At 37.8% G+C, this 15,632-nt stretch overlaps 1 protein-coding gene across 1 annotated transcript in view; it reads left to right on the forward strand.

The window, feature by feature from the left end:
* Positions 1 to 5,935: 5,935 nt before the first annotated feature.
* ANKRD10 (ankyrin repeat domain 10) overlaps positions 5,936 to 15,632 on the forward strand; it is a 35,866-nt gene continuing 26,169 nt past the window's right edge. Inside the window, exons 1-2 of the mRNA XM_083362077.1 lie at positions 5,936 to 6,247; positions 14,425 to 14,577. Coding sequence (XP_083218203.1) covers positions 6,047 to 6,247; positions 14,425 to 14,577 — 354 coding nt within the window. The 5' untranslated portion in view covers positions 5,936 to 6,046. The remainder of the gene's footprint in view (positions 6,248 to 14,424; positions 14,578 to 15,632) is intronic.

The following is a 15,632-nucleotide window of genomic DNA, read 5'->3' on the forward strand; positions in this document are numbered from 1 at the left end:
TTTTCTACAACAAGCACCACTGTCGTCCTACTAATGTAATGGTTTGATGCACAAATTGGGCTAAGCTATTGAATAGTTTATTTGATTTTGGCTCAGTGCTTGTGTAAAATTAACCAACTGATACTTATTCAGTAACCATGGCTAAAACAAACCATAGCTTAGCATGTGTGAATTTAGCCAGTTATAGTTTAAGCAGTAAGCATCACTTAAACCAAAAATTATTACAATGTGAGAAACTGACAACTATGTTTAGATATCCAGGCAACAAGGATAGATCTTAACTCATGGCTGATATAAAGGAAAAAGAAATGAGAATCACTGAGAAGATGTGTCCTGCATGTAATATGTACATAACTGCTAAATATATGACCTGGTGATAACCAACACAAAATTAGTCCATAATATATCTCCCACTGAGAAGCATATGAATACGCAAAAGTCCCCTAAAATTTCTTTATTTTTCCTACAGCAATCATAAACATTTTTTTAAAAACTTCAAGATAAGTCCTTAGGCTATTTGTTTATTCATTCAGTTTCTAAGGCTGCCCATCTCAATCAAGCGACTCTGGGCAGCAAACAGTCATAAAATGCAAATCAAAAACAAACAGTATAAAAAATAAATACAGTAGTTGAAAAAATCATAATAGATTTATGGCTAGAGAAATAGGTCCTTAACACACACTCAGGATCTGAGGCCTGGCACATTACCAAAAGCCAATAGAGTCAGGGTCATCCTAATCTATTTCCAGTTGGTTTAAATAGTTAAAAATTGATAGCCAGGATTCTCTTTCAACATATAATAGTTACATGTAATCATCACGGTGGATATGTTTAACTCTTAAGTCACTGGCTACCTTTGTGCTTGCTCTTCACCTCCTAATTCTTGCATTTCTGTATCATAATTAGTAAGATTCCTTGCTAATTTCCTCTTTTTCAGGAGGAGGAGCTATAGAGACACTGCCATCTTTGTTAGATGAATTTTCTAATTTGCTAACATTTAAAAAGTGATGGTGGCAGGAATGTTATGATTGATAATGTGGATTTATATTATTGATATTGTTAAGATATTGTTATTGTGGATTTATATTATTTATCTCTGTATACTCAGGGTACAAATCTAGACTATATTAGACTTATTTTTATGTACCTTTATTCTTTGAAACAATTTCACAAATGGTGTAATTATTTACAATGCTATACACTATAGTGCAGGTAGTCCTTGCTTGACTTACAACTATTTGTTTGGTGACCATTCAAAATTACAACAGCACTGAAAAAAACACCTTTTTTACACATATGACTGTTGTAGTATCCCCATTGTTATATTATCAAAATTCAAACACTTGGCAAGTGGCATGTGACCATCATTTGCAGCTCTCACACGCAAAGTTAATGGGGAAGCCAGATTCACTTAACAACCTTGTTACTAACTTAACAACTGCAGTGATTCCCTTAGCAACTATGTAAGAAAGGTCATAAAATGGGGCAAAACTCACTTAACTGTCTTGCTTCACAACAGAAATTTTGGGCTTAGATGTGGTTGTTACCTGTACGTTTCCAAATTTTAATGGATATGCATTAAACTTGTAGCCTTCAGTGTCTTTACAGATGTCCATAGTAAGCTCCCATCTATTTTAAGGATATATAGTTCCCTTTCTATTTTGTGACATTTGTACTAGAAATATATCAAATTTTCTTATCTTGTTGCATAAAGCATAACTTAGCTGCCATTGGGGCAAACCCTGAAATGCTCTTATTTCAAACTTTATTATAAAAACTCAAGGTTCAGATTTTCCTTTATGCCAAACTGGGAGCTTATAACTACATTGTGTTAGTATAGGAACTTGTGGCTATTTCATGGCAAAGCCATTCGTATGGATTGTTGTCTTTTCATATAATCCAAAAATGAACACTGAGAATCAGAACCTAGAGATCATTGCAGGTTTCTCTCATACTGTATAAATAACTTTCTTTTCACTTTCTTTCACTTATTTTCTTTGCTGGAAAAATGTTTTATGTTAAAGAAGGCTAAAAGATTTCTGCAAATCCCAGTGGAAAACTACAAGTCTCTATAATCTCAGCATTAGGACTATCAGACATTTGACACTTTTCTATTATACAGGAACAGTAGCTTCTTCAGTTCTATTTGGAGTGCCTTGATGGAAAGATCCAGCTGGTGAAACCCTAAGAATTTTGGCTTTTACCCAAGGAAAGGCAGACTTAAAGACTTGTGGATAGTTACAATATGCATGATTCGCATTCAGAATTCCAGATTGAGTTGCAAAATTATTATTCTTCAATACATCAGCCTTCTCTGGCCATTTTTAAGGGTTTGAGAATTTTGGGGCCCCAGTTTATCACAAATATTGTAAATAGAGACTGCGTACTTAAATCTAAAAATATTGACTCACATCAGCTAAACACACACCATAGCAGACTTTGAAATTATGTTTCTCAAATAAGAGCCTACAAAGTTGCAGAGCACATTGTATTCAAAACATTAACAAGCAATTTATGATCAAGAAACTAGCCTCTGGTGTTCAGTGAGGGAGAAAACTTAACTTTGGGATGTACGTAAACTAGCTCTCTTAATTCTGGTTACTGTGTGTGGTCATTAAGAGCTATAGGCTCATAAACTACAGGAATAAGGCAAAGCAATCAACCTACAAGCAGTCTCCTCTGCGAAGGTGTGTTCTACTTATACTTCACCTATTCTGAAAATACTTGAAGGAACTCAAAAAATGGTGGTAATTACTATTAAGAAGACAAAATTATTTCCACGTGCATTTATGCAGAAAAGAAAATGATTTCGATGTGTTCCATCAGCATTTTCTTCTGTTGAAGAAAGAAACAAAGATGCACTAGAGGAAAATAAATACCTCTCACATGCTCCATGTGAATCACTTCTGAAAAAGGATTATGGCAAAATTTTGGGGGGAAAAAGACCTTCGAAAATTACCATTGTGATTTAAGAGGGGTCCCCAACCTCCTGTTAAAGACCCAGGCTGTGCAAGTGGTGGTTGAGCACATGCATTCAGCTCCACTTAGTGAGCGGCAGGTGCTTGTGCTCAAGCTCCATTGGTGCAAGCTACGGCCAAATGCTCATCGCTTGTGCAAAGGGAGTTATGCGTGCGAACGCCTGCCACTCACAGAGCTATCCCCTTTCCCATCCCCCAGCAAGCTGGAAAGATTGAGGACCACTGACTTAAAACATTCCCAGAGTATACTAGGCATAAAAGTAAAAAACAGCAACTCACAAAACCAGATTTTTAAAAAGGTAGTCTCGGGCATTTGTTTGTAAATCTGCTTATGTTCTAAGTACTGTTGAATCAGGTTTTTCACGTGGAACCTTTCTGCTTATTCAAAAAAATACCCTGAGAAGGGAGTTAGGAAGTATTGATGCTTATCAATCCTTCTAATTCAGGCATGTCAAACTGCCAGCCCACAGGCCAGATGCATTATAATGAAACTGCGCCCAACCCATTGCCAGCAATGGGGGGAAAGTTGCGAGATGTCACACAACGTCCCAACTTTGATATGCCTGTTCTAATTCTATTTTTCTATTCTTATCACAGAAATATGTTAAAAGAGATGGAAGTGCAAAGTATTATGTTACTATTCTTCCTAAAAGATTTATCTTCATCTGAACCATACAAATGTTACTTTATGTAGTAACCCTGAATACAAATGCTTAGAGGTTTTTCCTCAAAATTATACAAACTATTTAATTTATATTAAACATTACAGTTATTACATATTTATTATTTAGGATATGGCAATGTTATAATTAGCCAAGAGACTACGTTAGTACGTAGTGGTTTTTTGGCTGCCAAAGGGTGCTAGTCCGTTGCTTATCCATGGTGAACCACAGGGGACAAATTAGCTCTGGACCAGAAAGACAAGCGGCATCCTGGGGCTTTCCTTCGTCACTAAAGTCGTCTTGCAGTCAGATGTCACATCCTGGTAGATCCAGCCAGGGCAGGGATTTGAGCATCCACACAACGCCACCATTTTATGAATCAAGTTACCAGTACTTCATGTTAATTAACTACATAATGCTTTCAACAGCCATTAGTGTTCTCCACCTACGACCGTGGTGGCAAACCTATGGCACACGTTCCACAGGTGGCACGCAGAGCCCTCTCTGTGGACACCGTCACCCCAGTCCTAGGCCTTTGGCTGGGTTTTATAAAACCTTTTTGCTTTAGGCCTCTGCCGCCGTGTGCAAAAACTAAAAAAAAATTTCAACTTCTTGCGGGGAAAAAAAGATCTCAAAGTTGGAATTGATTGACTGAACTTTTTAGTCCCACCCAGGCTGCTGTTACCACTGCAGCCATGCCCACCTGGCACCCAACGATACATAAGTGGGTTTTGGGTTGCAGTTTGGGCACTCAGTCTCTAAAAGGTTCACCATCACTGACCTAAGAAATGTGGCAAGAGCAATGTCAAGAAAATAGGGATATGTCTGGAAGTACTTATGTTGCATTGTCTATCTTTTATATACCATGAGTATTATTCAGTTTACACCTTTGAGTGATTTGCAAGGCCCTATTAACCAAAATACGGAGCCGAGTCAAGTAATTATTTAATTGCATTTTCAGTTAATCAAATACCACAAAGTTCACATGATTAAAATTACTGGTTTTATATTTAATCATTTAATAGCATGAAATACAACTTCATACCATCTGGAGGATTTTGGAACCCTCATGTAACCTTAAGACTTACCTCTAACTTATGAATATTAAAATTGTGTTGTCATGAGTATATGTAAGTGGGGCAAATGAGCATAATGGCTTGTATTAAACACAATTATATTTCAAGTACCTGCTACACTGGGAGAAAACAGAAATGCTGGGCATGTAGCTCCAATATTTTCCCTGTTGACTGAGAAACAAACCCCAGTATTTTAAGCAAGTGTACTCTAAAGAAAGCATCCATGTTTTCAGTCTTACTCAACCATCTGATAACAGACCATAGTCTTTAAAACCTTAAAACTATTAGTTTTATTCATAGAAATGGCTATAATGTGTTCATTCTAAATACAATTGGAGCGTATATCTAGATTTACACAACTTACTTTACAAACAATGATTTTGCAAATCACAATTGTTGTATGCATGAAAGTTAAGCCAAGTTATGATTTGTCTGTTATGTCTTGGGATATATAAAATCTAACTATATGAATTACTTCTAAGGAAGAGTTTCCAAGGAGTGACCTTAACAGACTTTACAGCAAAAGTCTTGCAGCCATTTAGGGAAATCTATAGTGTACTACATCTCATGGATAATTCCAGTTAATTCAACTTGGATTTGATTAAGTATTACAGACCAAGCAAAGTCTTGGTTTTCCTTCCAAGAAAAAAGGATCAGATTGCATAGATCACGGGTAGGCAAACTTGGCTCTTTTATGACTCGTGGACTTCAACTCCTGACTCAGGAATTCTGGGAGTTGAAGCCCAGCTATTGAGATAATAATACATTACTATATAATAGTAATTTACTAAAGTATACCGACAGGATTCGAGGCGCAACAATTAAGAACACCACTAAACAACAGCCAAGGGACTCAGAAAATAAATCTCTGCTGGTCCTCTGGGTTTTGCAGCCCAGATGGGGAAGCCCCACCTAAAAAGAGTGCAGGTGCTTGAATTTCCAGTCACTTCTTTAGCCAGGATACAGTCCGTGTTTCGAAGACGATTATGATTCATGCTCGCCTTCTGAGAGTGAGGAGGTTGTTTTATGGCCGGAACTAGGGATAAGAAAGTAAGGCAGTCGGACGCAGCTGTTCTCACAGCCTGAATGCCACCCTGCTTCCTCCCACCGAGTCGCACCCGGAATTCAGGCTTGGTACAGGAGCTTATGGTCCCGCCTCTCGCCGGGGCGGGGTTCTTGCAAGCCCGCCTCGATTTCTTTGTGTTCGGTGTGGTGTGGAATCGTCGGGGCTTTACCAGCTGCGCTGCAAGGAAGGTGGTTTCTTCCTCAACTAAAGCTCCGGCTGCCGACCGTGCCTTGATTAGTCGCCTGCGCGTTGCTTGAAGTCGCCATGTCACTGGGATCCAGCCCGGACGCAGGTTTCTCCAGCGAGGAGCTGCTCGCGCTCCGCTTTCCGTTGCACCGTGCCTGCCGCGACGGAGACTTGCCCGCCTTGTGCGCCCTGCTTCAGAGCGCGCCTCGGGAAAGCCTAGCAGCCGAGGACTCCTTCTACGGGTGGACGCCCATCCACTGGGCCGCGCATTTCGGAAAGGTGAGAGAGCCCACCCGGGTCGCGTTCAAAGCAATTCGGCGCGCAGGATGGTTCGGGGGGAAAGGGAGCCTGCGGTCTCCTCCGGGGCTTGGCGAAAGCGCACCGCTGCCGCCATCTTAAAGGGTATCTCCCGCCTTGGTGTGGGCGGTGGAGAAACGGGCGAGTAGAGCCGCCATTCTATGCACGCATCTTGTCTGAGATCTGCTTATAGTTTTTGTCAGCAATTACCAACGGCAGGAGGAAATAAAGACATCTAATTCTCCAGGTGCAAAAGCACACTCTCGGAGCAAGAAAACAGATCCAGTGGTGAAGGGGAACGTTCTCTTTGCTGGACACATGTTGCAGATGCCCTCATCTTTTTCCTCTTCATGCGCGGGAGCGTTGGGTTGCTAACTCCCTTAATATACCTGTATTCAGATTTGGAAACTTAAGATTAAAGATCATATGGCAGTTCACTTTGCACGAGATGGTTATTTTGGAAGGAATGTCTCAAAAAAGGAATGAGGTGGAATTCAAGACTGAATAAGGAATTACCGTATCTGATTTTCTGACGGTATCTTCACGTAAACGTTAAGCAGCACTCAGGTCTTGTCCTTTTTCTTAACTTTTTTCATATGTTGAAGGGACAAACATATACATATAAATATTGCCTATATGGGTTGCCTCATTTGATACTCTCCGTAGGAGCATTCCCACGTGGTTTGCTTGCTAGAGTGTTATGCCTTCCAACTCGATTTTCCTCTCCAGTGATTATCTTTGGTGTTTGGGATTACCTGTACAGCATGCCCAGTGTTTGTTAAAGTTGTTCGAGCGCTCTGGTGTCAAAAGATACCGTTTGGGGTGTACATTTGGTTGAGGAAGCTTCTTGGCTGGCAAATGTAAATCAGTAAATAATTATAAACTAGATGGTGCCACCACTTACATCAGGCCCACTTTTCCAGTGAAGACAGTACATTAAAAGTTCTGTCATTGTTGAAGACATTAAGGAATCTGGCAAGGAAATACCTTTGAAATGACCCAGTGGGGCATAGATTGTCTAGTAATGTAATGTTAAACTTGCTGCTACATGATTTTCAACCATTCTGGGCAGCTTACACGCTCAAAAAATTATGATCAAATCAGTAAAATGTTTTTAAAAATGCAAAAGGTAAAAATGACAAGCACAAACACCCGTGATTGTATGTATGATGAAGCCCACCATCTTTGTGGATCTCACCTTCTCCAAACTATTAATATTTGCTACTCAGTGACTGACTTTTCTGTTCAGTAATAATTTTTGTTCCCCACATTTTCAGACTTTCTCAAATATAGCCAATGTAAACAGGTCATAAAAGCCAAGAAATGTTTTGGTTGTGGGACTAGGGCACTCCTCCCCTCTTACTGTTAAGACAGCAGCTTTCTCTTATTTTCAGAGGTTACCTCATGAGATACAAGGCTTACTCCTGCAGACTAATTCAAGGGTCCTTTACGTAAATTGTTTATTTGGTAGAGTTCCTTTAGTGACCAGAATTACAACAGCACTGGAAAAAGCGAGTTAATGACCGTTTTTCACATTATCAGAATTCAGGTGCTTGGTGACTTGTTCATATTTATGGTGGTTGCAGTGTCCTGGAGTCACATGATTAATCACCTTTTGCAACCTCCTGACAAGCAATGAGGAAGCCAGATTCATTAACAAACTTGTTACTAACTTAACAATTGTGGCAAGAAAGGTTGTAAAATGGGGCAAAACTCACTTAATAAATGTCTCACCTAACAATAGAAGTGTTGGGCTCAATTGTGATCATCAATTGAGGACTATCTGTAAAGCAATTTCTTCAGATGGTACTGTTGAGTTATAAGAGAGCCAGTTTGGAACAAAGCAAGCTGGGTGATTTAGAGCCATTCGTTCTCTCCCAGTCCTAGGAAGAAGGAAGGGCAAACCATTTCTGAAAATCTTGCCAAGAAAATACCAGGGACTTCTTTAGTTGCTAGAAGTCAATGTTCACCCAAAGTTCCTACCAAAAAAAACCCCACCCCCAAAACATGCCCTATTGAACTCTAGCTTCCTTTCCTGAAATCAGATGTACTGAATTTGACCTTACTTTCAGAATTATAGTCAACCTATTTTAGTTGCCCAAAAGAATGAAATATTCATCTGCTCTTTGGCAGATATATATCTATACATAAGTTGGAGAAGCCAAGTTCAGTTGGAGGTTAAGAATGTTCCAGAAGCACTTATTCTTCATCCCTGCATGTCTCATTGTTTGTTCTTGATAGGGCACCAGGCATTGGGTGACGTTTATCTTGAGTTACAGTGAATGAGGTTTTGCATAGCTATTAATAGTTAATAGCTAATATTAATATTTTAATCATATTTTTATTCTTTAACCTAAATGCATAACAAAGACAGTTTTATTTCAAAATGCAATTACCTAAAGAAGCTCTGAATTGACTTACATTTTATTAAATATTTAAAAATTATGGATTTATAAATGCATTTAGCTCTGTAGTTTGTCCAGTTTGTTCAAATATAGTTCTGTAATGATATTGTTCTTATCCATACTATTAATCTTATTGTTTCTACCCCAGTCTGAAGATGCATTATTAGTAACTTTGATGGAATTAAGGAAGTCTTCGATCAGTGACACATTTTTTTTAGAATCTCATCTATTTCACCAAAAGAATGATAGAATGTAATGCTTAATTGATTTAATAATATTGTCTGTTTTAATTAAATTCTAATCACTTCTCCATGTTGAATAAATAGGCTTGAATAAATCATGACTAGAGCAACAATTTGCTTAATTTAAATTTCATACTGTAACTACTTAGATCCTCTCTCTCTCTCTCTCTCTTCACACACACACACACACACTCAAGCAGGAAACCCTATACCATTTCAGACAAATGGCTGCCCAGTCTCTTCTTAAAAACTTCCAGTGTTGGAGCATTCACGGCTTCTGAATGGGGCTGAATATTTAACAAATTTCATTTTTTAACATGAGGCTTGCCTGACGTGGCTCATTCTATGCTTTTCATATATTTCCTATCCTTTCCTATGATCCTTCCTCATTTTTTCCATTGTCCTGTTTCAGCAATCATGCTTGAAAAGGGCTAAAACAAAGTGGCTCAGATTATTTGTTCTCAGGATATAAGCTATACTATATCCAGTGTTTATAGCTACTGTGACCAGAAAAACTTTCTTTTTAAATGTATTTAAATTTATTTATTTAAATATATTGATAGATACATAAATGGTAAGAATATTATTTCAGAGATATGTGTTTAATAGACCTGATAGTATGACAGTGGAAATAAACTTTTTCTTATACAGTATAGAAAACACCTTTCTAAATTTTTTCCCCAAAATCAGTTTATTTTAAAAGCAGGTTTTCAAAGGATTTTATTTTAAACATTCAATAATTGGATGCAGAACTAAACATTTAAATCAATATTTTAAATGCACAATATCATTTTGTAGAAAAATTGAATGGGGAAATGGGATAGAGTATCCTGTTTATTGTGATCTGAAAGAAAAGTTTAACTCTGATTTAATTCCTTGTAACTTCTTAGACAAGAAATAGAAATTTTTGAGGCCCTACAAACATAAGCTTGAAGGGCTTCTGGTATGATCCTGCTTTCCCTAGCTTTGTCCCTTTCCTGATTGTAGCCACATTTTCATCTTGGGTAGTGAGGAGTGTAATTCTATAGTTCAAAGATTCATCTCTTTGGATCAAGCAGGTATGGAAAGTAGTCCCCAAGTTTTCCTGAGGCACAGAAAAATAAAAAGGTTATGTTGATAACTGGGACTTAGTAAGGAGATTAGTTTCAGTGCCAACAATGCATCCTGGATTGCTCATCTCCAGCTTTGAAGCTGAATTCAGTTCATATCTTTGTCTTAGTAGAATCTATATTAATTAGTATCTCAGGCAAAGTTATTTCAGGAAATTGGGAAATACAGGATTTTTTGCTTGTATAAATATAATTTGGAGAAGACTCCTGCGAGTCACTTGGACTGCAAGGCGTTCAAACTGGTCAGTCCTAGAAGAGATCAACCCTGACTGCTCTTTAGAAGGCCAGATCATGAAATTGAAACTCAAATACTTTGGCCACCTAATGAGAAGGAAGGACTAATGCTGGGAAAGGTTGAGGACGAGAAGAAGGGGACAACAGAGAATGAGGTGGCTGGATGGAGTCACTGAAGCAGTAGGCGTGAGCTTAAATGGACTCCAGAAGATGGTAGAGGACATGAAGGCCTGGAGGAATGTCGTCCGTGGGGTCGCAATGGGTCGGACACAACTTTGCAACTAACAACAACAAATAAATAAATATGATTTAACATCTGTCTAAGTGTCTTTTAAAATAATCAAAAACCTAGCTAAAAGGACAGGAGTCTTGGGTGATTTTTTAAAAAACCAGAAGTGACCAGGCAGCATGTTCCACAATGTGAGGTTTACCAGCAAGCAGATTACCCTCTGACCCACATTCCTTCATCATTGGGGATGGAGAAGAAGCGGGTTCTTAAACAAGCCATCTATATTACTGCCTGTGGGACATGCTGGCCCTAAGATAATTTAATGGCATATCAGGTAGATCTTTATAGATAATGATCAGAACTCTGAAATGGGTTCAAAAGTTTGATAGTGTAGTGACTGTAAAATAGATATTCTACAATAATAATACAGGGCTATGTATCTGTAAGAACTACATACCGGTATAAGGAAGGTATCTAATACCATACTAGTCAACATCAAAAACAATGTTGAAAATTGTAAGATTGATTTCTTAGGTAAAGTAAGACAATTAAGAAAGTAACTTTAAAACATTTCCTTCCCACAATCTGGGGTGGGCTGCCTGTTTTTACACCAAAGAACTGCTTCTTCCCCAACAGCTTTCTTCAGACTCCTGTATAGAGTCCATCATCCAGTAGTTCAGCTTTTACATTTTGTGTCATTCATAGTTTCTGTAGCATTTTCAAAATGCTGGGTTTAGTCCAATAGCAAGAACATGATATGGGTCACCAAAGTCTTCTGGTTCAAGTGACCATAATTAGTGTGCCAGAAGCTGAGCAAAGGTCCCTGAGGCCGCAGCCTTCACTTCAGGTGGAAGCTACGAGTGCAGGAGCATTCTTGAATCACAAGCTTGTTCCTTTGGGGATAGGGAGCTATAATCCTGTCTAAGCATGTTAGAGCTTACCAGAGTGGGAATGCCAGAGGTGCTTTAGAATTCAGGTGTTCTGTACAGTTTAGTCTTAGAAGTGCAAAATATGGTAATCTTGAAGATGTGGGAGAGACATAGAAAAGAAAATATTGGTTATAAGAGAGGATTGTACTCTGGTGTTGACATATGGGTGCTTAAAACGCCTTCATTGTAATGTACAATAAGAAGTTTATGTAGGATCTGAGTAGCTTCCATATGACAGTGGACATTACTAGAATGTCCACAGATAATGACTTCTAGGATTATCATACCTTTGATCAAGATTTTCGTGTATTGGCTTTTACAAAGACACAGTAGACATAGACTAATCGTATTCATGTCATGTATTCTGATATACAACGGCCAGTATGTCACAAGTGTCAGGAAAACCCAGGTACATCCCAAATTGCTCACATTATATTGTGTAAAATATATAAACTATAGAACATCTAGGAAGCCAGAGCTGTAAAACCAGAGTCATACTGTTGTAAAACACCAGTTTGATAGAGTGATCATGGCATAAGGTTAGAAATTGGGGACTTGAGTTCTTTTTTAAAAAAAAGTACTATTGGTTTTTCAGTTAAAATCTACATATTTAGAAAGCATCATGATGACTGGGTAATCAGAGATTCAATAACAGAGTTTTCAGTAGATAATTCAGGTTACATTATCAAAACATCTTTCTCAATTTCCCTTAACATTTTATACAAGCAGTTTAAACTAATAAATTTCTAGAAATAGCATGGTCAGTTGAAAAATTTGTCAGTTCAATTTCATTGAGATATATCTATGTCCTGTTATTAAAGTTTACCTAATTATAATTTTAATTACATTATTCAAATTTAGCCTTTAGCATCCCAAATAATACTCACAACCCAAATTTCCCTTATTTCATTACAGCAAAAATTATAGCATCTAACATGTACACAGTGGCTGAGTAGCTATGTTCTACCTAATAAACATTGTCTGTTTCACATCCTAATACATCACATGTTACTGACAGGACCACAGCCTATGTTTATCAATCTAGAACTATTTATACACAACCAGATTCTGTTTTAAATTTTAGCTAATTCTTAATTCTTGAATAGAATAATCAAACGTTTTTTAACATCAAACGTGGGATCTATAAACCAAATTTCCATTATGTCAGTGCACAAATTATAATGTCTAAAATAAGCCTAATAAATACATAAACACATTCTAGTTCTATCTCATAAACATTTTCTATTTTAGATCCTGATAGATCACTGATTACTAAAAGGATAACCTTTAATGGTTCTGTAAGAACTCACTTTTTAAATCTAATTCGGGCTTTTGTTTTTTTGCCAATCAGGTTTCCAGACCAAGGCCTTTGAATTGCCAGATAGGTCTCCCTTCGCTCCAATACATATTATTTGAATGGTCCACAAAACCCAAACCATTTGTAATCATTATGTTGTTGCCCTGTTAGTTCTAGTCTCTGTATTTGCTCTAAAAACTTTATCTTCAGTTCGGTCTGGATTCTTCTTCCGTCTGGGTTCATCTGCTTTAAATAGAGAGTCTTATCCAATTTTGTAATTAATGCTTGGCTATCCAGGCTTTCAGGAAAGTGTCTTTGTTGATCTTCCACGTCCTCTATGTTAACATCGCTATCTTGCACATTAAGTTTTCCCATAGTATGTTGTTGGTCCTTAAGGTTATTTGCCATAGTGATAGTTCCTTGTACTTTTAAAGTTGTCGGTACTTTAGATAGTTGTTGCTTATATTCCTCTATCTCAATAGTAATATCTTCCAATTTTATTATATTCTGAAGTGTAAATTCTTTAGTTGCAGTCTGGGTTTCAATTTGTGACTTAAGGTTGGCATGTAAATTATTAAATCTGGAGATAGACATCTCAGTGACTCTATAGATTGTTTCAAGTATGAGATTATAATTAAGCAAGGTTTGTGGCTGATCCTTCTCCATTTTGTAATAATTATAAATAGTCCTTAGTGGAAGCTATTTTTCAAACAAAAATCAGTAAGAGTCCACCTCCACAAGTCTAAGCCAAATTCATCTCCAGCTGTTTCAGGTTTTTATCTTAATGCCAAGGTCAGTCCAAAATGTAAGCAAGCTTGTTTGCCAATAGTACTCATTAAATATCCTCAGAGTACTTCAAAAGACAGTATCTTTTTATTTATTTCTTTTTTTGTCCCCTTTTTTAGACTAATAGGTAGAATAGTCCATTTCTGTAAATATAGGAACTTTGGGCCAAAAGTAGAAAGGCAGTCCAGTAAATCAGTTTAATTTACTAGAAGGCTATTTCTTTTCTCTCCCAGTGTAGACAAGGCTGCTCTTGAGGAGGGTGAGGGGGAAAAAAATTCCTTCCCTCCTCGCAGGGAGGGGGAAAACAAATTCAAGAAGCTTTTGACAGGGAACGTAGACAATTAAGAAAACAAGAAGGCAATTCTCACTCAGTTTTCAAGTGCTTTGTTGTGCTTTTGGCTTCGGCAGGAAATGGCTATATGACGGGCCATGGAAGTGGCCAATCCTTTCTTCTTCGGTTCGGAGAGTAGCTCCAAACCAACGGGAGGGCCGCCGCCCTTCTACCACCGACTGGAGAGACCTCTCCCCCACTCATCGCCCCTCCAGTGCGACTTTCAACCCCTTTACAGGCCTCCCCCCAAATGAAATCCAGGCGACATGAGGAACAAATCCCTCACACGTCTGGGAGCACTGAAATTCCGGAACCGGAAGCCGGGACTTGAGTTCTAATACCCCCTTGGACAAGAAACCAGCTGGGTGACTTTGGGCTGGTTGCTCTCTATCTGCCCTAGGAAGGAGGCAGTGGCAAACCATTTCCAGGAGTCAATCCTGACTGAAAGGGACAAAAAGAAAGAGACTTATTTTATCCAAATATCATATAGAAAGGCTTTGTGTATAAGTGTTGGCTATAAAATATAACAGCTAAGACTGATATATGTGATATGAAGTTAACGTATGCTGAAACATCATTTTTTTCTTTCCTTTTTAGCTGGAATGCCTAATACAGTTAGTGAGAGCTGGAGCGACTGTAAATACCTATACAACACGTTTTGCGCAAACTCCAGCCCATATTGCTGCTTTTGGAGGACATCCTCATTGTCTGAACTGGTTAATTCAATCAGGGGCCAACATAAACAAGCAGGTATCAATATTTTTTCACATTCTAAATGTTATTCTAAAATTGTGAGCCAATGCTAATTCAAGAAGTTCTATTATTGCTTTTGGATATAGTTCCTTTCATGCAATCATGGGATGCTTACAGATTCCGAGGCATGTTCGAGATGAGGATTTGCATTCTGTGTCCCTCTTTTGCATGTTCTCAGTTTTGGAATAAGACATGCCCATTGAGAGTTGCTGTGTCTTATGGAAGTTACTATAGTCAATTAGAAAGTAGTCTCTGTACTGATTGAATCATTATATAGGTCAGTGAACAAAAGGATTGTTGAAATATGAGTGGAAGCTTCTTTTAGCACAGTTCACAAACAAAGATGCAGAACATGCACTCATCTTCAACAATTCTCTCTTTACATTCTGCAGAAAAATATTTTGTCCTTTTAATATATATTTCATGTAAGTCACATAATACCCTGAATATATTTGAAAACATTAGTTTAAAAACAAAAATACAATTAGTTCAGAGTAAAACTAAATCTTAAATATTGGAATATACTCTGTTGTAAGCAATAAAAGGTTCAGTTGAGAACAAATGTATTGACTTAACGTTTTAATTTTACTGTATTTATCAAATCATTTCATGCATCTGAAATAGACAGTAAAAGTCTGCTGCATTACATATAAAGATGTTTTCCATTCAAACCCAGAGTGCTCAGATGTATCACTGAATGGTAATCATTGTATTTATACTCTAGAATTTAAAAGTAGGCCCTGAGGCTTCTTAGAATTACAGCTTATATTAGATGGTATTTTATGAGATTTGTTGATAATTTTTTCATCTGCTGGAAGGCGAGTTGCATTATACAGAGGCTGCGCCCACCCCAGCTCCAGCAATGCAAAAAAAAAAAAAAAGCTGTGATATGTCACAACATGTCACATGACGGTAAGTTTGACACCCATGTTCTAGAAAATGTCATCCAGGAATAAGATAAAAAAAATGTAAAGGATGCTGGATAATGACGAATGATGATCCATGGGAATAGCCTCCCAGATATGTTTCCTTGTAATATTTTCTGAAACATA

Source organism: Vipera ursinii (assembly GCF_947247035.1).
Source record: "Vipera ursinii genome assembly, chromosome: 4".
Lineage (NCBI taxonomy): Eukaryota > Metazoa > Chordata > Lepidosauria > Squamata > Viperidae > Vipera > Vipera ursinii.